The sequence below is a fragment of the Pongo pygmaeus genome, chromosome 16, assembly GCF_028885625.2.
Source record: "Pongo pygmaeus isolate AG05252 chromosome 16, NHGRI_mPonPyg2-v2.0_pri, whole genome shotgun sequence".
Classification (NCBI taxonomy): domain Eukaryota; kingdom Metazoa; phylum Chordata; class Mammalia; order Primates; family Hominidae; genus Pongo; species Pongo pygmaeus.
The window spans coordinates 80518362-80542894 of record NC_072389.2 but is presented as its reverse complement, the minus strand read 5'-3'; the positions used below and the strand labels follow the sequence as shown (position 1 = coordinate 80542894).

The 24533-nt window shown below is 45.3% G+C and overlaps 1 protein-coding gene across 1 annotated transcript; it reads left to right on the top strand.

Annotated features, from left to right (window-relative positions):
• Positions 1–4539: 4539 nt before the first annotated feature.
• LOC129014341 (cytochrome c oxidase subunit 5A, mitochondrial-like) lies at positions 4540–23133 on the top strand. The gene is made up of 6 exons (XM_054451652.2): positions 4540–4862; positions 5224–5345; positions 14155–14271; positions 16551–16672; positions 19659–19781; positions 22966–23133. Exons 2-5 carry the CDS (start codon positions 5246–5248, stop codon positions 19770–19772), a joined length of 453 nt encoding a protein of 150 aa, XP_054307627.1. The 5' UTR covers positions 4540–4862; positions 5224–5245; the 3' UTR covers positions 19773–19781; positions 22966–23133.
• The last annotated feature ends 1400 nt before the right edge of the window (positions 23134–24533 follow it).

Genomic DNA, 24533 nt, shown 5'->3' with positions numbered 1-24533 from the left:
ACAAACTCCTCAGTAATGTCATTCCGTCCCCCACACACATCAGAGGGAATGCCTCATCACAGCTTTTCCAGAATGAAGGCCCTGAGCTGTAGCAGAAAGCTGATAGGCTGATCCACTGGTGACGATGACATTTCTGAGCCATCAGAAGTCCAGCTGTTGTGTTTTTAAAAAAGAAGAAGCAAAAGTCCAGGTGTGGCTTCTCCAGAGGGACAGCAAAGGATTTCAAGGTAGGAAATGGCAGGAAGAGACAAAAGACCCTGAAGACCTTGAGTAAGAACCAGGATGTCTGCTCTGAGCCCATCAGGGAAGGGGTACCCTCCAGAAGCAATGGGATGGGCTTCAACCTGTGGACACATCTGGGGACCAACTAGGAAAGAAGCAAGGGCCCCCCTGCCTTAGTGATATGGTAGGCTGAATTCAAAGATAGCCCCAGGATTCATGCCCCCTGTGTACATGCCCTTGTACAATCTCCTCCTCTTGAGTAGGAGGCAGAATCTGTGAATTTCTTTGGATATCATTCCCAAGACTAGTTTACTAGTCAGTCTACTTTGAGTGAATCAAAAAGTTACCCTGGTGGGCTTGACCTAATCAGGTGAGGTCCCTTTTTTTTTTTTCTTTTGACTGAGTCTTCTTCTGTCCCCCTGGCTGGAGTACAATGGTGAGATCTTGGCTCACTGCAACCTCTGCCTCCCGGGTTCAAGCGATTCTCCTGCCTCAGCCTCCCAAGTAGCTGAGATTACAGGTGCCCACCACCACGCCCTAGTAATTTTTGCATTTTTAGTAGAGACGGGGTTTCACCATGTTGGCCAGGTTGGTCTCGAACTCCTCACCTCAAGTGATCCGCCCACCTTGAGATGAGGTCAGAGAGACACTTTCCTGCTGCTTGGAATAAATAAGCTCCAGGATTGTAAGAAGGGCCTATGGAGGGAGCCATGTGGAGAGGACATCAGGGCACTCTCTAGGAGTTGAGAGTGTCCTTGGCTGACAGCTACTGAGAAGAAATGAGGACCTTGTCCCACCACTGCAATGAAATCAATTCTGCCAACAACCTGAGTGACCTTGGAAGAGGCCTCTGAGCTCTAGATGAGACCTCAAACCTGGCCGTGATCTTGATTTCAGTCTTGTGATAACCAGTAGAGAATTCAGTTATGCTATACCCGGACTTCTGACCTACAGAAACTGAGGGGTAATAATGAGTATTGTTTTAAGCTGCTTAATTTGTGATAAATTGTTAGGCAGCAACAAAAAATGAATGCAGGCAATTAGGGCTGTGGACTGCTCTCAAGGTAGCAGAGAATTCAGAACTGGCTGAAAGATAAGCAAAACCTACCTTCAGCAGTGGTGGGGAAAGAACAATTTCTGGAGTCAGACAAGTGGGGACTAAAACCTAAGTACCACTATTTGTTAGTTGAATGATTTTTGGCAAGTATCCTTTAAGTCTATTCCTTTATCAGTAAATTAGGGCTAGGCCGGGCGTAGTGGCTCACGCTTGTAATCCCAACATTTTGGGAGGCCAAGGTGAGAGGATCACCTGAGGTCAGGAGTTCAAGACCAGCCTGGCCAACATGGCGAAACATCGTCTCTACTAAAAATACAAAAATTAGACGGGCATGGTGGCGAGCACCTGTAGTCCCAGCTACTCAGGAGGCTGACACAGGAGAATCACTTGAACCTGGCAGGCAGAGGTTGCAGTAGGCCAAGATCACACCACTGTACTCCAGCCTGAGCGACAGAGCAAGACTCCACCTCAAAAAATAATAATAATAAAATAAAATAAATTTTAAAAATAAATTAGGGATAAAAACATCTCACAAGGTTGTTATGAGGCATAAATGGGATAATAGTTTGTGGCATGTGGTGGTACATTGTAAATTATAGTCATAATTGTATTTTAAAAAGAAAAAAAAACACTTCAGCAGCCAATGTAAGTGACTGTAGGCAAAGTGGAGGGATTCTGACAGCAGGGAGACCAGCTGGGATTCAAGCAATATACCCCAGCGCTTTCTTACTTGCTTTTCTTACTTTTCTCACTTTCTTACCCTGACCTCATCTTAAGCTTCCAGCACTTGGAGATTTGATGAACACTAATTGAACTGCAGAGAGGTCAAAAGTTTCCCCGTTGCCCTTTGGCCAGCGTAGGGGCAGAAAGGGGTGATCCTTTTCCTCACCATCATAAGGGTCATGGCTGACACTCCCATAACAAAAGACAGGTTAAAAAGAAAAAACCATAACAAGTTTACTTGATCATAGTTTTAGGTGACATGGGAGGCTTCAGATTGAAGACCGATAGGTACAAGGAAAATCGTCCTTTATGCTTAGGTTCAATAAAACATATGTAGAATTGTGACTGGACAAAAAGGGTCCAAGCTAATGGAAATGGATTGAGTGGGAAAACCCAGCAAAGCCTGTCCGTTCAAATCCTTCTGGCCTCTCTTTTGTAGCATTTCTTCCTCCCTGTCCTCCCTACTACTGGAACGAGTGTCTTAATTTCTTTTCTTTCTTTTTTTTTTTGGAGACAGAGTTTCGCTCTTGTTGCCCAAGTTGGAGTGCAGTGGGAAGATCTCCGCTCACTGCAACCTCCACCTCCCAGGTTCGAGCAATTCTACTGCTTCAGCTTCCTGAGTAGCTGGGATTACAGGCATGCACCACCATGCCCGGCTAATTTTGTATTTTCAGTAGAGACGGGGTTTCTCCACGTTGGTCAAGCTGGTCTCAAACTCCAGACCTCAGGTGATCCCCCCACCTCGGCCTCCCAAAGTGCTGGGATTATAGGCGTGAGCCACCACGCCCAGCCTTAACTTCTTTTTTTCTTTTTTTCAGACGGAGTCGCGCTCTGTCACCCAGGCTGGAGTACAGTTGTGCGATCTCGGCTCACTGCAACCTCCACCTCACGGGTCCAAGTGATTCTCCTGCCTCAGCCTCCAGAGTAGCGTGCGCCACCACACCCAGCTAATTTTTGTATTTTTCGTAGAGACGGGGTTTCACTATGTTGCCCAGGATGGTCTCGAACTCCTGACCTCAGGTGATCTTCCCGCCTCAGCCTCCCAAAGTGCTGGGATTACAGGCATGAGCCACAATACCTGGCCACGTTTCCTTTTCTCCTTTTTTTTTTGTTTTGGAGACGGAGTCTAGCTCTGTCACCCAGGCTGGAGTGCAGCGGTGTGATCTCACCTCACCACAACCTCCACCTCCTGGGTTCAAGCGATTTCTGGCTAATGTTAGTAATTTTAGTAGAGATGGGGTTTCACCATGTTGGCCAGACTGGTCTCAAACTCCTGACCTCAAGTGATTCCTGGCCTTGGCGGCTCAAAATGCTAGGATTACAGGCGTGAACCACTGTGCTCGGCCTTAATTTCTTTAGGGCCAGCTGTTACACAGAATGGCAAAGAGAAAGGTTAGAGCAATATTTTTAGGCTTTATGGCTGGCTTTGAAGCAAAGGGGTTCTACTTTCTAGACCCCCTCTTGGGGAGGAGGGATTCTAGTTTCTGTGGCATGCCTGGAGGGAGAGTAAGGGGCAAGAGACAAGAGGGCAGGTCAGAGAGAAACTGCTTCGTAGGCCTTCACTTTGTGGTATTGTTTTCTAAGCCCCAACACTAGGTTGGTGGGAAACGGTGAGGGCAGGTGCTTTGAAAACATTTTAAAAATCCTTTTCCCTGCCAGGTTCCTACCCACTGAAGCCACACTGCTAGGGAGGAAAAAGAGAAGGGCAGATGCTGAGGCCCTGGAGAGTCAGCCTGAAGTGAGGAAGTGGCACATGAACGGCCATCTTTTCTTTCCTCAGTGTGCCCAGGGATAGAGAATGGGAGACAGCAAGACACAACAGAATGTCTCATTAACCTGGGCAGCATCCAGATACTTCAGGCCTGGGAGAGGTGTCGTCGACTGCCCAGGGGCTCAAAGTTAGGATGTAGCTAGTGAGATCAGATGCAACAACCTTGGAACTTGATCAACCCTATTTCAGAGCCATCGTGGATTCAGGAGCCCTCCTGTAAGAGATGGGAAAGAAACATTCAGGTGAGAGTCCTCAAAACTGGGGATGTGGCAAAAAGATCCTTGACTGCCAGCAGCAACCTAATTTCTGAGCCTCTTTCCTAATCAGTGAAATGAAGTAGTTGAACTCATTTTTTATGCAAGCTGGTTTGTCATATAAGAATATGTACTAATAAAGTTCCTTACGCATAGGCCTTTTTTTTTTTGAGATGGAGTTTTTATCTTGTTGCCCAGGCTGGAGTGCAATGGTGCCATCTCAACTCACTGCAACCTCTGCCTCCTGGGTTCCAGCAATTCTCCTGCCTCAGCCTCCCAAATAGCTGGGATTACAGGCATGCGCCACCACGCCCGGCTAATTTTGCATTTTTAGTAGAGACGGGGGTTTCTCCATGTTGGTCAGGCTGGTCTCGAACTCCCGACCTCAGGTGATCCGCCCGCCTTGGGCTCCCAAAGTGCTAGGATTACAGGCGTGAGCAACTGCGTCCAGCGGCATTCTTTCCCCTATTCGTTGTTTTATTTTATGCCACAATGAAAAGGCGGGGCTAAGCAAAGTAGGTTTTTGTTCTGTTTGGTTTTTTGAGACGGAGTTTCGCTCTTGTTGCCCAGGCTGGAGTGCAATGGCACCATCTCGGCTCACCGCAACCTCCGTCTCCTGGGTTCAAGCGATTCTCCTGCCTTAGCCTCCCGAGTAGCTGGGATTGCGGGCATGCGTTGCGCCACCACGCCTGGCTAATTTTGTATTTTTAGTAGAGACGGGGTTCCTCCATGTTGCCCAGGCTGGTCTTGAACTCCCGACCGAAAGTGATCCGCCCGCCTCGGCCTCCCAAAAGTGCTGGGATTACAGGCGTGAGCCACGGCGCCCGGGCGCAAAGTAGGTATTTTTATTATAGTTTGTTGTTATTGCTGTCATTCCTATTTTGAGGTGATTAAGTGCCCTCCTGGGCGTGACTCGAACAAGATCACGGTCGGTTGCTCCTCCCTCGCCGCCATTCCTACTTCCAGGATGGCAGCTGCAGGTCACCTGACCAGAGACAAGGCGGGACGCGAGGCTAACAGTTTGTCCTCAGCGCGCCGCCGTAGCCCGCCCGCCGCCGGCCGCGCGGTGGCCCCTCCCGCCCACGCGCCAGAGTCGCAGTGGGCGGGCCTACGTGCTCCGCCCGCCGTGAGCCTGTCCGGCCCCCGCCCGCTCCGGAGCAACCCGCGAGTTTACACCGGCTTCTCTCTGTCCTCAGCCTGCGCGCCGCCATCGCCGTCATGCTGGGCGCCGCTCTCCGCCGCTGCGCTGTGGCCGCAGCCACCCGGGCCGGCCCTCGAGGCCTCCTGCACTCCACCCGGACTCCCGGCCCCGCCGCGGGTAAGGCCCCTGCTTGCCACTGCCCGCGCCCTCGTGTCCTTGCGGTGACCTGGGTCCCCGCCGCCACTCCGGGGCGGGCTCTCCCCGGCCTAGCCCTTGCCCTACCCTGGTTACTGAACCCTGTGACCGAGGGCCGCCCTGCCCGCCGCCTCGAGTAGTGGAGGACCTAAGAGCGCGCCCCCGGGGCCTCCCCCCGCGCAACTTCCTGGCTCTGCCACCGCGGACAGGTCAGATGTGGACCTGCTGTGGGCGCCGAGGAGGGGACGCAGCACTCCCCTTCGGTTCCCGGGTCATGACCCTGCCCCGGCGCCGACCGTGCGGCCACCTGACCGTGAGTGGCCGCCGCCGGCCTGCAGCGCCTCGGCGAAGGTGACATTGAGCCTCCGGGCACGCCGCTCGGGGTCCGAGGACACAATATGCTTCCGTATGGGACACACGATTATACTTCTCAATCAGGCATTTCTCGGTTAGCGATTAGTGTGTCACCTTCACAGCCTTTTCTGTCATTTTTAGGGTCTGCTGTGCCACGTTCTAATTCTTCCACGTTTAAAATAGATGGAAGTGTGTGGTTGTTTCCTGATCTCCGGAAGATAGCCAGAGTTTTGATAGGGCTTATGATAAAAATATCACTCTTTTGAAAATTGAATGCCACAGACTCAGGAATACTGGATTTTACAAGCATAGGAACGCTTCGTGTTTTTTCCCCTTTGTAATAGAAGCCTTTGTAATAGGAGTATGAGACGTGCTGCTGATTTGTCTGTTTTCCTTCCCTTTATATGTGTGCTGGGAGGTTTTGAGTCCACCAGCATAGAATAATTACAGTACTTGCACTTCGATGTTGGTCCGTGATGATTATATAAGCTACATTTTGAAATTTAGCTCCTATGCATGCATATTATATTTTATTTTTGAACCTGCATCACTGGCAACTATGCATGCGTATTTAAACGTAAGAACTCAGAAACTCGTTTCAGGGTATGCTGAAGTTAAAAATTAAAAAAAGAACTCAGCCGGGCGCGGTGGCTCATGCCTGTAATCCCAGCACTTTGGGAGGCCGAGGCGGGCGGATCACCTGAGGTCAGGAGTTCAAGACCAGCCTGGCCAACATGGTGAAACCCTGTCTGTACTAAAAATACAAAAAATTTAACTGGGTGTGGTGGTGGGCACCTGTAATCCCAGCTACTCGGGAGGCTGAAGCACAAGAATCGCTTGAACCTGAGAGGCGGAGGTTGCAGTGAGCCGAGATCGCGCCATTGCACTCCAGCCCGGGTGACAGAGCAAGACTCCATCTCAAAAAAAAAAAAAGAACTCAGAAACTCAAAACTAATAAGGTTGTTGCCTTGACTAAGTGTTTTAACACTTCAGAACCTAAAGAATATGTTTTGCTTCATTCATTTTAGACTTTTATCATTTGTCATAGAACCATAAGGCTGGAGGGTACTTTATTTTTGTTTGTTTATTTATTTTTAAATTAGAGACGGAGTGTCCCTATGTTGCCCAGGCTGGGCTTGAACTCCTGGGCTCAGGTGATCCTCCCACCTCAGCCTCCTAAAGTTTGGAATTATAGGCATGAGCTACTGCAGCCAACCTAGAGTTCACTTTAGAGATCATGGAGGCCATTTTATTTTATAGAAAAGGAAACCAAAGTCCATCTTGGGAAACTGACTCTTTGTTTTTGTTTTGTTTTGTTTTGTTTTGTTTTTTGTTTGTTTGTTTTTTTGAGACAGAGTTTCGTTCTTGTTGCCCAGGCTGGAGTGCAATAGCACGGTCTTGGCTCAAGGGATTCTCCTACCTCAGCCTCTGGAGTAGCTGGGGTTACAGGCACCTGCCACCAGGCCCGGCTACTTTTTGTGTTTTTAGTAGAGACGGAGTTTCACCATGTTGGCCATGGTGGTCTCGAGCTCGTGAGGTCAGGTGATCCGTCTGCCTCAGCCTCCCAAAGTGCTAGGATTACAGACATGAAACACCACACCTGGCCGAAACTGACTCCTTTTTAATGGTGGAACCATTTTTGTTTCTTATAGTTATGTTTGGACCATCCTGATGTTTGTTGAGATTTTGTGTTTTGCTAAAGTAACAGTACAATTTACATTTTTCAGCCAGGCACGGTGGCTCATGCCTGTAATCCCAGCACTTTGGGAGGTTGTGGCGGGTAGATTACCTGAGGTCAGGAGTGCCAGACCAGCCTGAACATGGCGAAACCCAGTATCTACTAAAAATACAAAAATTAGCCGGGTGTGGTGGTGCGCACATGTGGTCCCAGCTTCTTGGGAGGCTGAGGCATGAGAATTGCTTGAACCCGGGAGGCAGAGGTTGCAGTGAGCCGAGATCACGCCATCTCAAAAAAAAATTTTTTTTTAATTTTTTTTTTTTTTTTTTTTTTTTTGGTGATAGTCTCACTGTGCTGCCTAGGCTAGAGTGCAGTGGCACCATCACAGCTCACTGCAGCCTTGACCTGGGACTCAACTGATCCTCCTGCCTCCGCCTCCCAAGTAGCTGGGACCACAAGGGTGCGCCACCAGTTTTATTTTCCATAGAAACAGGCTGGTCTGGGGACTCCTGGGCTCAGGAGTGCCTCCCTCCTCCCACCTTCCAAAGTGTTGGGATTACAGGTGTGAGCCACCATGCCCAGCCAAATTTTTATTTTTCTTCTTCTGTTGTTTTGGTTTTGTTTTGTTTTTGTTTTTGTTTTTGAGACAGGGTCTCGCTCTGTCATGCAGGCTGCAGTGCAGTTGGCACAGCTCACTGCAGCCTTAACCTCCTGGGCTCAAGCCATCCTTCCACCTCAGCCTCCCAAAGTGCTGGGATTACAAGCGAGAGCCACTGCACCTGGCCTCAATAACTCGTTAATGTGCCCTCATTCCTACAGTTACCACCACCAAAGTGTTCATTCTTTGGGCCTGTCAGGGTTGATTATTTATTAAATGGAAAACTATGCTATTTAACTAAATTTAAACCCAAAGGATTAATGAGCCCTTTTATTTTTCTATATATGTTAGCCTTTTTTGTTTTTAAATGGAGTGCTTAACTGAATGCCAAAAAGCAGTGTTAGAAATAGCTTTTTAGGATGAAGCCCTAAAAATGTCCTCATTTTTCACAGCTGCTTCTTTTTTCTTACTTTGGGACTTTCAGGTTACATAAAAGCTCTGAGTAATTGTTTTTCAAAATAATTTGCCTTTCAAGCTTCAATACTAGGTGGAGATCCTGTTCTTATGTGGGGTGGGGTGTGTGGGGCAGAGAATGCTAGTATAGTTTACCTAAAAAAAGTTAAGCATGCGGGGGATGTGTCCATAGCTAATAGAATAGATCCTGCTCTACCCATTACTGGATTTAACAATATAATGTAAATCATGGCCGGGTGTGGTGGCTCACGCCTGTAATCCCAGCACTTTGGGAGGCTGAGGCGGGCGGATCACAAGGTCAGGAGATTGAGACCATCCTGGCTAACATGGTGAAACCCCGTCTCTACTAAAAATACAAAAAAATTAGCCGGGCGTGGTGGCGAGTGCCTGTAGTCCCAGCTGCTGGGGAGGCTGAGGTAGGAGAAAGGCGTGAACCCGGGAGGTGGAGCTTGCAGTGAGCTGAGATTACACCACTGCACTCCCGCCTGGGCGACAGAGCGAGACTCCGTCTCAAAAAAAAAAAAAAAATTTAAATCACGTGGGGAGAGTCTGTTTTAGCCCTTCAGAAAGGGATGTATGGGTTTTTAAATTTTTATTTATTTTAATTTGTTTGATATAGAGTATGGCTCTATCACCTAGGCTAGAGTGCAGTGGCGCAGTCATAGCTCACTGCAGCCTTGTTGCCCTGGGCTCAAGGGATCCTCCTGCCTCAGCCTCCTGAGTAGCTGGGACCACCAAACCCCGCTAATTTTTTAAGTTTTTTGTAGAGAGTGGAGGTCTGTCTTTGTTGCCCAAGCTGGTCTCTCAGTCCTGGCATCAAGTGATCCTGCCTTGGCCTCTCAAAGTTCTAGTTCTGTTTTATAAAAGACTTTTTGGAATACAACCAGTTTGTAATTTGGCTTCCAGAAGACATATGATCAAATCCTTGAAGGTGGTGATCTCCTTGACTTGGATTTGCTGTTGCTGGTCATCTTATTCACAGTTAGGAAACAAAGCCTAGCACTCATGTAGTCAAATCCATGCCCAGCAGTGAACAAAAGGAATTGCTTATCATGAAGCACTGTTGTGGATAGGATAGGTAATTACCTCTGGGGAAGGAGTACATAGGCCTTTTATTGGGTAAATACTTAGGAGTGGAATTACTGTGTTATATGGTAGGTTTGTGTTTAACTTGATAAGAAACTGCTTAAACCGTCTTCCAAAGTGATTGTATCATTTTATACTTGCACTTTCAGTATTCAGTTAAGGCTAGCTTTAGTTTTTGAAGAGGTAGCTTATAATTTTTTTTTTTTTTTGAGACAGGGTCTCACTCTGTCACCCAGGCTAGTGCCCCTGCATCTGGCCCTAAGTTCTTGATAATCGTGCGTTAGACAGTTGTTCTAATCTGTGTTTTCATATATAGATAGATAGATAGATAGATAGATAGATACCTATTTTTTTTTTGAGACGGAGTCTTGCTCTGTCGCCCAGGCTGGAGTGCAGTGGCACGATCTTGGCTCACTGCAACCTCCCTGGGTTCAAGCTATTCTCCTTCAGCATCCCAAGTAGCTGGGACTACAGGGGTGTGCCACCACGCCTGGCTAATTTTTTGTATTTTAGTAGAGACAGGGTTTCACCATGTTGGCCAGGCTGGTCTTGAACTCCTGGCCTCAAGTGATCTGCCTGCCTCAGCCTCCCAAAGTGCTGGAATTACAGGTGTGAGCCACCACACCTGGCCTTGTTTTCTGATATATTAAATTTAAATATTAGTCTTGTAAGACTTATTAAATATCCATGTAGTTTTGATTAAATGTTCGTACTTACCAGATATATTTAGGTATAGAGATCCATTTTTTTCTTGTTGTAGAAATTAAGGCTGGGCACCGTGGCTCATGCCTGTTATCCCAGCACTTTGGGAGGCCGAGGCAGGCAGATCATGAGGTCAAGAGTTTGAGACCAGCCTGACTAACATGGTGAAACCTCGTGTCTACTAAAGATACAAAAAATTAGCCTGACATGGTGGCGCATGCCTGTAATCCCAGCTACTTGAGAGGCTAAGGCAGGAGAATCACTTGAACCCGGGAGGTGGAGGTTGCAGTGAGGCGAAATCGTGCCATTGCACTCCAGCGTGGGCGACAGGGTGAGACTGTCTCAAAAAAAAAAAAAAGAAAAGAAATTAAAACGTGTTTACTTCTAGTCCATTTATGTACATGTTCCACTTCATTCTGGGCTTGGATTATGTAGGTAATTTAGGTCTCTGGGAAGATCTTTTCTGCTTTGTTTTTTTTCCTACTCTTCCTCCTGCCAGTTACTGCATTAAAGATATATAGGATATTACTAATGTTTAAATTTCAGAGTGTTCTTAGAACAACAATGTTGAGAGGTTTCTGGGTGAAGTTTAAAAAAAATATATATATATATATGTTAAGGCTGGGCGCGGTGGCTCACACCTGTAATTCTAGTATTTTGGGAGTGGTAGGATTGCTTGAGGCTAGGAGTTCAAGACCACCCTGGGCAATATATCAAGACCCCCATCTCTAAAAGTAAATAAATAAAAATATGTTAAGCCTTAAACAACTAGAATTTACACCACACTTATCTAATACAGGTAGTAGGAAATGTGATTTGAGATAGATTTCATTTCTTTGTTATGATTTCTATAAATAGACAATCAACTAAGACATTTTTAGATAAGGGTTAGTTTATAGCTACCATTTGTTTAATACTTACCAGTGCATAGTGTTAACCTACCTGTTTTCACATTTAATCTTCATAATCTGCTAAGGGGGGTAGCGTCCCCATTTTACAGATAAGGAAAATGAAACTTTAAGTTAATTTTCCAGGGTCAAACAGAGAGAGTGAAGAGCCTAGAGGTATCTGAGTGCTGGGCTGTGCTGCATTCAATACCCAAAGATAAAATTTTCTGCCTCCTCCTATCCCCCTACCTGTTCCAGAGGCTGTTCAGAAGGAATTCAGATTTCCAAACTCAATTCAGTGTCCATTTGACAAGAAGAAAGAAAAAATGGGGCTGGGTGCAGTGGCTCGCGTCTGTAATCCCAGCACTTTGGGAGGCTGAGGTGGGCAGATCACTGGAGGTCAGGAGTTCGAGACCAGCCTGGGCAACATGGTGAAATCCCGTCGCTACTCAAAATACAAAAATTAGCCAGGCTTGGTGGCGCTCGCCTGTAGTCTCAGCTACTCAGAAGGCTGAGGCAGGAGAATCGCTTGAATCCAGGAGGCAGAGGTTTCAGTGAGCTGTGATTGTTACCACTGCATTTCAGCCTGGGTGACAGAGTGAGACTCGATCTCAAAAAAAAAAAAATGGAAATGCTTTTCATACAGTACTCTATGTATTGATTGGGAGGCTCTACTAGCCTTCAGAATGCTGAAGGCAAAAAAAAACACGTGAAAATAGTTGTGTATCCTGCTTTCTTGACAATGTTACCTTTAAAACATCATTTCTTTTTTTCTTTGAGACAGAGTCTTGCTGTGTCGCCCAGGCTGGAGTACAATGACATGATCTCAGCTCACCTGAACCTCCGCCTCCTGGGCTCGAGTGATTCTCCTGCCTCAGTCTCCTGCGTAGCTGAGATTAGAGGCGCCTGTCATCACGCCCAGCTAATTTTTGTATTTTTAGTAGAGACGGAGTTTCACCATGTTGATCAGGCTGGTCACAAACTCCTGAACTCAGGTGACCAACTGGTCTCAGCCTCCCAAAGTGCTGGAATTACAGGTGTGAGCCACTGCACCCAGCCCAAAATATTCCTTGTAAAACAGTATTATTTTGCATTAGGTGTAGATTAGAGTGTACGTTCCCTTAGGGGATTTATCAGAATATTTTGAGAAGGGGCTGTAGTTTGATAAAGCAATTTGTATGTGTAATTTGTCAGGATGTGTAATTTATTTTGGAATATAATAACATGAGAATTTTTTTTTTTTTTTTGGAGACGGGTTCTCGCTCTGTTGCACAGGCTGGAGTACAGTGGTGTGATCTCCACTCACTGCAAGCTCCGCCTCCCGGGTTCACGCCATTCTCCTGCCTCAGCCTCCCGAGTAGCTGGGACCACAGGCGCCCGCCACCACACCCGGCTAATTTTCTGTATTTTTAGTATAGACGGGGTTTCACCATGTTAGCCAGGATGGTTTCGATATCCTGACCTTGTGATCCGCCCGCCTCGGCCTCCCAAAGTGCTGGGATTACAGGCGTGAGCCACCGCGCCCGGCCCGAGATTTTTTTTTTAATGTGTCAATGAAGTATATAAGTTTGTTTAAGAACTTGAATGGTGCCAGGGCTGGTGGCTCACACCTGTAATCCCAGCACGTTGGGAGGCAAGGGAGGAAGAAATGCTTGAGCCCAAAGAGTTTGAGGCTGCAGTGAGCTGTGATCGCGCCACTACACTCCAGCCTGGGCAACAACAGAGCGAGAGCCTGTCTCAAAAAAAAGAACTTGAATGGACATTAGTATTGCTCTTAGTTTTTTTTTTGTTGCTTTTTTGTTTCTTTTGGTGGTGGTTGTTTATTGTCTTTTTTTTTTTTTGAGGCGGAGTCTCGCTCTGTCGCCAGGCTGGAGTGCAGTGGCGCAATCTCGGCTCATTGCAACCTCCGCCTCCTGGGTTCAAGCAATTCCCCTGCTTCATCCTCCCGAGTTGCTGGGACTACAGGCACGCGCCACCACACCCAGCTAATTTTTACACTTTTAGTAGAGATGGGGTTTCACCATGTTGGCCAGGATGGTCTTGATCTCTTGACCTTGTGATCTGCCCGCCTCAGCCTCCCAAAGTGCTGGGATTATAGGCGTGAGCCACTGCGCCTGGCCTAGTCTTAGTTTTTTAGTTTTTGTTTTTTTGTTTGTTTGTTTTTTGAGTCAGAGTCTTGCTCTGTCGCCCAGGCTGGAGTGCAGTGGTGTGATCTCAGCTCACTGCAACCTCCGCCGTCCAGGTTCACGCCATTCTCCTGCTTCAGCCTCCCGAGTAGCTGAGACTACAGCCGCCCACCACCACACCTGGCTAATTTTTTGTATTTTTAGTAGAGACGGGGTTTCACCGTGTTAGCTAGGATGGTCTTGATCTCCTGACCTCGTGATCCACCCGCCTCGGCCTCCCAAAGTGCTGGGATTACAGGCGTGAGCCACTGCACCTGGCCTATTCTTAGTTTGTAGAAGTGGGGTGTCGCTGTGTTGCCCAGGCTGGAATGCAATGGCTGTTTTTTCAGGTTCTGTCATATTGTTAGCACCCTACAACCTTGAATTCCTGGGCTCAGGTAATCTTCCTGCCTCAGCCTCTGAGTAGCTGGCACTACAGGTGTGTGCCCCACTATGTCCACCTGGGACATTTTTACTTAGGAATTAATACTCTGGTTATGTGTAAAAATTCAAACAATATGAAAGTATATAAAGTAGTTTTTACCTCCCACAGATAATCACTGTTAATTTAAAATCAGAGGGAACCACTGTTAATAATTTCAAGCGAGTATTATACGTTAGGGAGAAAAGTATAAACATGCCTATGTAATACTTTTTGTTCTACTTGATTTTATTTGCTTAATTTTAAATATATCTTTCTGTATCAATGTATACGATGTATTTCATTTGACCTGTTGAATATTTTTTCTGCCACAACATATATAGTCAACTCAAAATTTAATGCATTAAACAAGATATATCAAGTACTATTTGTGTACATTGAAGTTATGGTTCTTTCACATTGTAGCTATCCAGTCAGTTCGCTGCTATTCCCATGGGTCACAGGAGACAGATGAGGAGTTTGATGCTCGCTGGGTAACATACTTCAACAAGCCAGATATAGATGCCTGGGAATTGCGTAAAGGTAATTGGAACATAAACATATTTGTCTATTTTGGTGTGTAAATATGAACTGCTTCTGCTCCTTTATTGAGAGCAACTGTTTCGAAAACATGCATTGTTTAAACTGGTTACTTCATGCAACTTGCAGTTAGGAAAGTTTATGGCTACCTATAAAGCAGGATTTTAAGGCAGGCACTATTGACATTTTGGGCCAGATAATTCTTTGTTGTAGGGGACTGTCGTTTACGCTGTAGGGTGTTTAGCATCACCTTCGGTCTCTACCCGCTAGGAGCCAGTATGCACACATTCGTACCATGTGACAACCAAAAATGTCTCTAGACATTACCCAGTGTCTCCTGAGGGATGAAGTCACCCTTAATTGAAAACCACTGCTATAGCAATAAGGCTAGATGAGCAAAAGGTAACAGTTTTGTACATTTCAAACAATTTACACAGGCCGGGCGTGGTGGCTCACACCTATAATCCCAGCACTTTGGGAGGCCAAGGCGGGCGGATCACGAGGTCAGGAGATCAAGACCATCCTGGCTAACATGGTGAAACCCCGTCTCTACTAAAAATACAAAAAAATTAGCTGGACTTGGTGGCGGGCGCCTGTAGTCCCAGCTACTCGAGAGGCTGAGGCAGGAGAATGGCGTGAACCCGGGAGGCAGAGCTTGCAGTGAGTCGAGATCGCGCCACTGCACTCCGGCCTGGGCAACAGAGCGAGACTCTGTCTCAAAAAATAAAAAAGAATTTACACAAAGCAGTCATTTGGTTCCCTTCCCCTTTGGGTGATGGTTTGGGTTTTTTGTTATTTTTGCATTGTTTTGCCCTGAATAAGTATCTAAGTAAGTTAGAACTTGTCTTTCCTAAATTTGCAGATGCACACTTAACATGAATAAATAGAATTAGGTGTAGGGTAATTTATCTCAAACCAAAAATTCAGTCTCAATGACTGCATTGTATTCACTGGTATCCTTTGTTTAAATATTTTAAAGTAATAAAAGCAAGAAACCTAAGTGCTTTAAACTTCTCTGCAGAAATGTAATGATTCCCTTTTGCTACAACCAGTAGAATTCTTACTGAACAATCTGGAGTAGAAGTAATAAAAAGAACAATTATGTATTCCCATTAAGAGAATCTTAAATTTTATGATGTGTTATTTTGTGCAGATCTGAAAGTAATCATGCCCAATCATTTTCTGGTTGAATGTTTATGAGTCTGTGTACTAATGTTTCTCTATAATATCTCCTTAATGTCCTCATTTAGGCTTCATTAACTCTCTTTATGCATTTCTCTGGCTGTTTTTAGGCTGTTTTCCAGTTGAGTCTCTTTTATTTTGGTTTTTTTGTTTGTTTGTTTTGTTTTGTTTGAGATGGAGTTTCTCTCTTATTGCCCAGGCTGGAGTGCAATGGCGCGATCTCAGCTCACTGCAACCTCCACCACCTGGGTTCAAGTGATTCTCCTGCGTTAGCCTTGCGAGTAGCTGGGATTACAGGCATGTGCCACCACACCCGGCTAATTTTGTATCTTTAATAGAGACGGGGTTTCTCCATGTTGACCAGGCTGGTCTTGAATTCCTGACCTCAGGTGATCCACCCACCTTAGCCTCCCAAAGTGCTGGGATTACAGGCATGAGCCACTGGGCCCAGCCTTGAATCTCTTTTAAAGCATCCAAAATGTGTTCATTGTACTAAGAGTTAAAGATAGGAAGGCCGGATGTGGTGGCTCATACCTGTAATCCCAGCACTTTGGGAGGCTGAGGCGGGTGGATCACGAGGTCAGGAGTTCAAGACCAGCTGGGCCAAGATGCTGAAACCCCGCCTCTACTAAAAATACTAAAATTAGCCAGGCTTGGTGGCACCCACTTGTAATCCCGGCTGCTTGGTAGGCTGAGGCAGGAGAATCACTTGAACCCAGGTGGCAGAGGTTGCAGTAAGCTGAGATGGCACCACTGTACTCCAGCCTGGGTGACAGAGCAAGACTCCATCTCCAAAAAAAAAGTTAGGAGTTGAAAATGACCCTCTTGTTCTCAAAGAAGGAAAAAAAAAACTCAGGATTTTTTCCTTCAATCTGCGTGCTGTTGCGTAGTTCTTTCTTTCCACTGATTCACTAAGGGAGATCCACTGTGATCTTATTATCTAGAATTTGTTAAAGGTAGATTTCTCTCATTTTATAGATAAGAGAATGGAGACCCAGACAGATAAGATCATACATCAGTGATTCAGTAAAAATGTAAATAACTCATAGTTTAAGTGAGGCCCTTCGAGGTTGACATGGCCCTTCTTTTTAATTTTGCAGGGATAAACACACTTGTTACCTATGATATGGTTCCAGAGCCCAAAATCATTGATGCTGCTTTGCGGGCATGCAGACGGTTAAATGATTTTGCTAGTACAGTTCGTATCCTAGAGGCTGTTAAGGTCAGTGAAATAATAATGCTAAAATTGTTCTGTAAATGAGTGGGCTATTGCTGAGGTATCAGCATATTGTGTATTTTTGAATTTGTTAAAATGCCTAAAATGAGTCCTTATATAACTAGAAGGAATGTACATTGCAGTTAAAATCTTTCTAGAGGCTACTTTGGCAGCATTTATTCAAGGCCTTACAAATTGTACATGATACACTTTTGTTCAGCAATTCCATTTAAGAATTTATCTTTTTTCTCTCTGTTTTTTTTTTTCTTTTTTTTTTTCTTTTTTTTTAAGAATTTATCTTGGCCGTGTGTGATGGCTCATGCCTGTAATCCCAGCACTTTGGGAGGCCAAGGAGGGTGGATCACGCGATGTTAGGAGTTTGAGACCAGCCTGGCCAACATGGTGAAACCCTGTCTCTACTAAAAATATAAAAATTAGGCTGGGCGCGGTGGCTCACGCCTGTAATCCCAGCACTTTGGGAGGCCGAGGCAGGCAGATCACGAGGTCAAGAGATCGAGACCATCCTGGCTAAATGGTGAAACCCTGTCTCTACTAAAAATACAATAAAATTAGCTGGGCACGGTGGCAGGCACCTGTAGTCCCAGCTACTCGGGAGGCTGAGGCAGGAGAATGACGTGAACCCAGGAGGCAGAGCTTGCAGTGAGCCAAGATAGCGCCACTGCACTCCAGCCTGGGGGACAGAGCAAGACTCCGTCTCAAAAAAAAAAGATTAGCTGGGCATGGTGGCGCATGCCTGTAATCCCAGCTACTCGGGAGACCCAGGCAGGAGAATTGCTTGAACCCGGGAGGCGGAGGTAGCAGTGAGCTGAGATCGCACCATTGCACTCCAGCCTGGGCAACAAGAGAGAAACTCTGTCTCTAAAAAAAAAAAAAAGAAAGGAATTTATCAAGGAAATAAGGATATATAAAGATTTAACTACAAAGTGTATTAATCTTCTTGCTATTTGTCATACGAAATGTTAGGAATTCTTAAGAGGGAACTTCCCAGAACGGTTATACTACACAACTATTGATACTGTAGAAATGTGTTTGACTTTTAAACATATTTGCGTCAGCTGGGCGCAGTGGCTCACGCCTGTAATCCCAGCACTTTGGGAGACTGAGGCAGGTGGATCACCTGAGGTCAAGAGTTCAAGACCTGCCTGACCAACATGGAGAAACCCCATCTCTACTGAAAATAAAAAATTAGCCGGAATGGGGGTGCGTGCCTGTAATCCCAGCTACTCGAGAGGCTGAGGCAGGAGAATTGCTTGAAGCTGGGAGGCAGAGGTTATAGTGAGCCGAGATGGCACCATTGCACTCCAGCCTGGGCAACAAGAGAGAGAAACTCCATCTCAAAAAAAATATATACATTATATGAAAACATAGGAGGATATATACTAATTTTCCTCCCTCTTATTTGGTTATAATTTCTGAGTTTATTTTTTTTTTGAGATGGAGTCTCACTCTGTCGCCCAAGCTGGAGTGCAATGGCGTGATCTCAGCTCACTGCAACCTCCGAGGTCTCTTGGGTTCAAGTGATCCTTCTGCCTCAGCCTCCTGAGTAGCTGGGATTACAGGCTAATTTTGTATTTTTAAGAGACGGGGTTTCTCCATGTTGGTCAGGCTGATCTCAAACTCCTGACCTCAGTTGATCCGCCCGCCTCAGCCTCCCAAAGTGCTGGGATTACAGGCATGAGCCACCACGCCCGGCCGGCACTTTCTTAGTTCTTTTGACTTCTTATTCGTTCGTAAGGAAGCTTGTGACAGCACAGGTGTAACTATATATTACAGTGAAAAGTCTCCAGCCCTGGACATATGTATTCTCAAAGTACAGCTCTCCATGAAAAGATACTGTGGTCTGTAAGAAAGAAACTTAAGGTCCGTTAACAGCAAAAGTGTGACATTACTTTATCTATAATGGGTAAGATAATTAAGGGTTCTGTAGGCTATCAATCCATTCAGCACTGGTAGTTAATTCAGTTAGGGTCTCAAATTGGAGGCAAATGAAAAAACTTTTCCCGTGTTAACTTAATTATTCGTGTTGCCTGCTGGGCATGTCTAATTGCCTTCACAAAATTCTGTCATCACTACCTTCTTTTCCAGTAATTCTAGACTTTAAGATGTTTTTTCTGGATTTAGTCCAATTGCAGTTATTCAGTAACTGCAAAAGCCTACCTTGAACAGTACATATATAAGTTGCCCTCTTTATTTTTATTTAATTATTTATTTATTTTTTTGAGACGGAGTCTCCCTCTGTCGCCTAGGCTGGAGTGTAGTGTCATGATCTCAGCTCACTGCAACCTCCGCTTCCCTGGTTCAAGCATTCCCAAGTAGCTGGGATTACAGGGGCGTGCCACCACACCCAGCAAATTTTTGTATTTTTAGTAGAGACAGGGTTTCATCATGTTGGTCAGGATGGTCTCGGAACTCCTGACCTTGTGATCTGCCCGCCTTGGCCTCCCAAAGTGCTGGAATTACAGGCATGAGCCACGGCACCCAGCAAGTTGCCCTATTTACTGAACAAATGTGTTAACTTAAAAGTAGATGGCCTGTTTTGTTTTGTTTTGTTTTGTTTTGTTTTTGAGATAGAATCTTGTTCTGTCACCCAGGCTGGAGTGCAGTGGCGTGATCTTGGCTCACTGCAACCTCCACCTCCCGGGTTCAAGCCGATTCTCCTGCCTCAGCCTCCCGAGTAGCTGAGATTACAGGCATGTGCCACTACACCTGGCTGATTTTTGTATTTTTAGTAGAGACAGGGTTTCACCATGTTGTCCAGGCTGGTCTCGAACTCCTGACCTCAAGTGATCCGCCCGCCTCGGCCTCCCAAAGTGCTGGGATTACAGGTGTGAGCCACCGTGCCCAGCTGATCACCTGTATTCTGTCCTACTTGCCTCTGCATAAGTAATTAAAGGCATTTTTAAGTTCATTTCATGAATTAATAGACATGGCTTTTGAGAGAGTTAAATGTGAATATTCTCTTTGCCATCAGGACAAAGCAGGACCTCATAAGGAAATCTACCCCTATGTCATCCAGGAACTTAGACCAACTTTAAATGAACTGGGAATCTCCACTCCGGAGGAACTGGGCCTTGACAAACTGTAAACCCCATGGGTAAGTGACAAACCACTGAAGAAGGCAGGAAAACAATCCAGAGAGGTGTGGGTGGATGACATTTCAGTGTGCTATAGTAAGACCTTTCAGTGTTCTTGTTAGAGGTAATGGCCGTGAGCATGAAGAGATTTTGAGAATACCAGTAATGGTAAATTTAAAGAACTGAAATGATTTCTAGTTGTTATCATTATTTTCTTTCTTTTCTTTCTTTCGTCTTTTTTTTTTTTTTTTTTTGAGATGGAGTCTTATTCTGTTGCCCAGGCTGGAGTGCAGTAGTGCAATCTAGGCTCACTGCAGCCTCTGCGTCCCAGATTCAAGCCTCAGCCTCCCAAGTAGCTGGGACTACAGGCCACATGCCACCACAACTGGCTAATTTTTGTATTTTTAGTAAAGACGGGGTTTCATCCTGTCGGCCAGGCTGGTCTCAAACCCCTGACCTCATGATCCGCCTGCCTTGGCCTCCCAAAGTGCTAGGATTAGAGGCTTGAGCCACCGCGCCTGACATCATTATTTTCTTACTGGTATAAAGGCAAATAAAAGCCACCTTAATTAAAGAAAAATCTTTATACAATTTTCTAGGCATAAACAGTAGCATAGATGATAATATAGTGAGTCTGTGTACACATATCCAGATTTTCAGATACTTTTATTGTTGCCACATTTGCTTTGGTGTGTTTAAAGTATTTCTATTTGGGCTGGGCACAGTGGCTAACGCCTGTAATCCCAGCATTTTGGGAGGCTGAGGCAGGTGGATCACAAGGTCAGGAGTTCAAGACCAGCATGGTGAAACCTTGTCTCTACTAAAAATACAAAAATTAGCTGGGTGTGCCTGTAGTCCCAGCTAGTCGGGAGGCCGAGACAGGAGAATCACTTGAACCCAGGAGGCAGAGGTTGCAGTGAGCCGAGACTGTGTCACTGTACTCCAGCCTGGGTGACAGAGTAAGACTCTGTCTCAAAAAAAAAGACTCAGAACTTGGCTGGCAGCAATGGCTCATGCCTGTAAGCCCAGCACTTTGGGAGGCTAAGGTGGAAAGATTGCTTGAGTTCAGGAGTTTGAGACTGGCCTGAGCAACATAGTGAGAACCCTGTCTCTGTTAGTTAATTAAATACATACGTACATACAAAGAAAAATACTCAGAATTCAAGGAATTTTTATATTCAGTCTTCCTGTTGAGAAACTGAACAGAAAATGCTGAAAACTTTATAATCTACTTTTAAGATTTTTTTTTTTTTTTTGAGATGGAGTCTCACTCTGTCACCCAGGCTGGAGTGCAATGGCATGATCTTGGCTCACTGAACCTCCGCCTCCCAGGTTCAAGCCGATTCTTGTACCTCAGCCTCCTAAGTAGCTGAGATTACAGGCATGCACCACCATGCCCGGCTAATTTTTGTATTTTTAGTAGAGACGGGGTTTCACCATGTTGGCCAGGCTGGTCTTGAACTCCTGACTTCAGGTGATCCATCCGCCTCAGCTTCCCAAAGTGCTGGGATTACAGGCATGAGCCACCACGCCCAGGTGGGATCTCATTTTAAAGCTTGCTTTAATGGAGTGGTCTTTTTGTTTGTTTTTGTTTAATTTATTTATTTTTAATTTTGTTATAGAGACAGGGTCTCACTATGTTGCCCAGGCTGTTCTTGAACTCCTGGGCTCAAGTGATCCTTCCACCTTGGCCTTCCAAATTATTTGGGTTTCAGGTGTGAGCCAAAAGCAATGGTCTTTTCATTTTATCTTTGTCCACCCCCTCGCCAGCACAGCCTCCCTGAAGTAGCTCATCTTTATAATATATGCAATGGGTTTGACTTCTGTGAGTACTAAAGAAAACTAGTTGTTCAGAATGGAAATTTTCCTAGTTATACTTTTGAAGCTCTTGTTTGTTTGTTTTTTGTTGTTGTTTTGAGACAGAGTCTCGCTCTGTCGCCCAGGCTGGAGTACAGTGGCACGACCTCTGCTCACTGTAACCTCTGCCTGTCAGGTTCAAACAATTCTCATGCCTCAGCCTCCCTAGTAGCTGGGATTACAAGTGCCCACCACCATGCCCGGTTCATTTTTGTATTTTTAGTAGAGACCAGGTTTCGCCATGTTGGCCAGGTTGGTCTCAAATTCCTGACCTCAGGTGATCCACCCGCCTCAGCCTCCCAAAGTGCTGGGATTACAGGTGTGAGCCACCGCGTCTGGCCCTGTGATTCATATTCTTTTCCTTTTTTTTTTTTTTTGAGACGGAGTCTGGCTCTGTCGCCCAGGCTGGAGTGCAGGTGGTGTGATCTCGGCTCACTGCAAGCTCCGTTTTCCAGGTTCACACCGTTCTTCTGCCTCAGCCTCCCGAGTAGCTGGGACTACAGGCACCTGCCACCATGCCCAGCTAATTTTTTGTATTTTTAGTAGAGACGGGGTTTCACCGTGTTAGCCAGGATGGTCTCAATCTCCTGACTTCGTGATCTACCCGCCTCGGCCTCCCAAAGTGCTGGGATTACAGGCGTGAGCCACCGCGCCCAGCCCTGTGGTTCATATTCTATAATGGACTCCTAAAAGATTGTTTTAGTTTTCATTTTATCAAGTATTATTCCAAGGGGTCCAGAAGATCTTTTTTATGTAGGATATATTCTAGCTATGCTAACTTTTTTTCTTTTTCTTTTTCTTTTTTTGTTTGTTTGGAGACAGAGTCTTGCTCTGTCATCCATGCTGGAGTACAATGAAGTGATCTCGGCCCACTCCAGCCTCCTCCTCCCGGTTGAAGAGATTCTCATGCCTTAGCCTCCCAAGTAGCTGGGACTGCAGGCATGGGCCACCACACTGGGCTAATTTTTTGTATTTTAGTGGAGACGGGGTTTCACCATGTTGCCCAGGGTGGTCTCGAACTTTTATGCTCAGGCAATCCATTCGCCTCAGCTTCCCAAAGTGCTAGCGTTACAGGCATGAGCCACCGTGTCCGGCCCAAAAAAATTTTTTTTTGTTAAATGGCAACTACTGAACACTTTTCTGATTAGGAAGGAAGTACCAGTGTATAAACAACAAAAAAGCCACAAAGCTAGTCCCTTGTGGGTTGACAATAGGCAAGGTTAAGTAAGAGCAGTAAGAGGTACAGAGAGAGTGATTTCCCTGGTTGTAGCACTAATGGTTATTTTTAAAAGATTTCTACCTTTTCTTTATTCTTTCCCGGCTAATTCTTTGTGTTTTCTCTTACAGATGGGCTTCTCCAAGGATTTATTGACATTGCTACTTGAGTGTGAACAGTTACCTGGAAATACTGATGATAACATATTACCTTATTTGAACACGTTTTCCTTTATTGAGTACCAAGCCATGTAATGGTAACTTGGACTTTAATAAAAGGGAAATGAGTTTGAACTGAAATTAGGTATTTGTTTCATGTGTTTGCATTAATAAGCAGAAAATTAAGTGCTGTATTGGTTTCATGGTTTTGCTGCCCTCTTACATGCTGAGAGAACTGTGTTAATTCTCTGGAAACCATCTGACATGAAAATCAGCTTCATTAATATGTTTGGGTGCTCTAGCTTGTAAATTAGCTGAAGGCTAGCAGTGATTTATATAGAATTTTCTTGTTGACACCCTAGGCTTAGGGGACTGGTTGTCTGTGGGGATAGATCAAATTGTGTACCTTTCCAAAACAGGTTTTAATGATGTTTAAAAGTGGTCACTGAGATAGTCTTGAGGATGTGCTATGCAGTAGCCAAGCCCTCTTATGGTGTGTTCCTCTCTTAGTGCCCCTTTCCTTCCCTACCTGTTCTTCCCTTGCAGTGGTGTATTAGCCTTGGACATTAAAACATTTGCTTTGTAAATTTGGAGGCATTCTGATTAAACAGCTGAGGAAAACAAATCCTGCTTGTGTTAGAAGCGCCATAATACTAGAACCAGCTGCTGGATAAAGAGGTTCTAGATCTGGGTGACTTCTAGTATAGCCAGTCCAGACTGCAGTATCAGGGAAATCGAATTAATATTAGCTTGAAATTTAGATGTTTTCTCTCCTAGAGCCATGTAAGGGATTGTTATTAAAATCAGTTTTGGTGAAGTTCTAATACTAGTGAGACCTTTTATAAAGGCTGATCCCCTACCAGAAAACCCCCTGCCCAGTTTTTAAGAAGTAGAAATGTGAAATAAACTAAAATGGCACATATTTTTGATGTATAATTGGTAGGCCATGGTTCTTAGGTTGATCCCACTGTGGGCCAGCGCTTTCCTCCTCACTGCTGTAAAAATGGTCTCTGTTCCTCATGTCATGGGAGGAGCAGAGGAAGGAACATAGGAAAACAGTTATCTATGAGGGTGAGATAAATGCTGTGATGGTCTTCATGCTACAAAAATTTGTTGAACACCTACTGTCTAACAAACATGCCAGGCACTGAAGGTAAAGCAGTGAACAGGAGAGACAGTGAATATTGGAACCTGGAGATACTGGAGGTAGGGATAAAAGTTAGGCACAGTGTGGTTATAACTTAATGGGGATTTTGAATTAGGGTAGTAGCCATAGGAATGGAAAGGGATGAATTTTGAAAATCACATTATTGAGGTGTAGTTGATAACTAATTCGATGAGGGGAAATGAGAACTCTGAGAAGGCCAATTTTGAGATTTGAGTGGTGATGCCATTCATACAGGAGTCAGCAAAAGGAGGACCTTGGTGCAGAGTGGAGAAATTGCTACATTTGATTCTGGATCTGTTAAATTTCAGGCATCCGTGGGCTAGTTATGACAAGAGCTCTGAAAAGAGACAGACTAGAGAAAAGAATTTAAGGT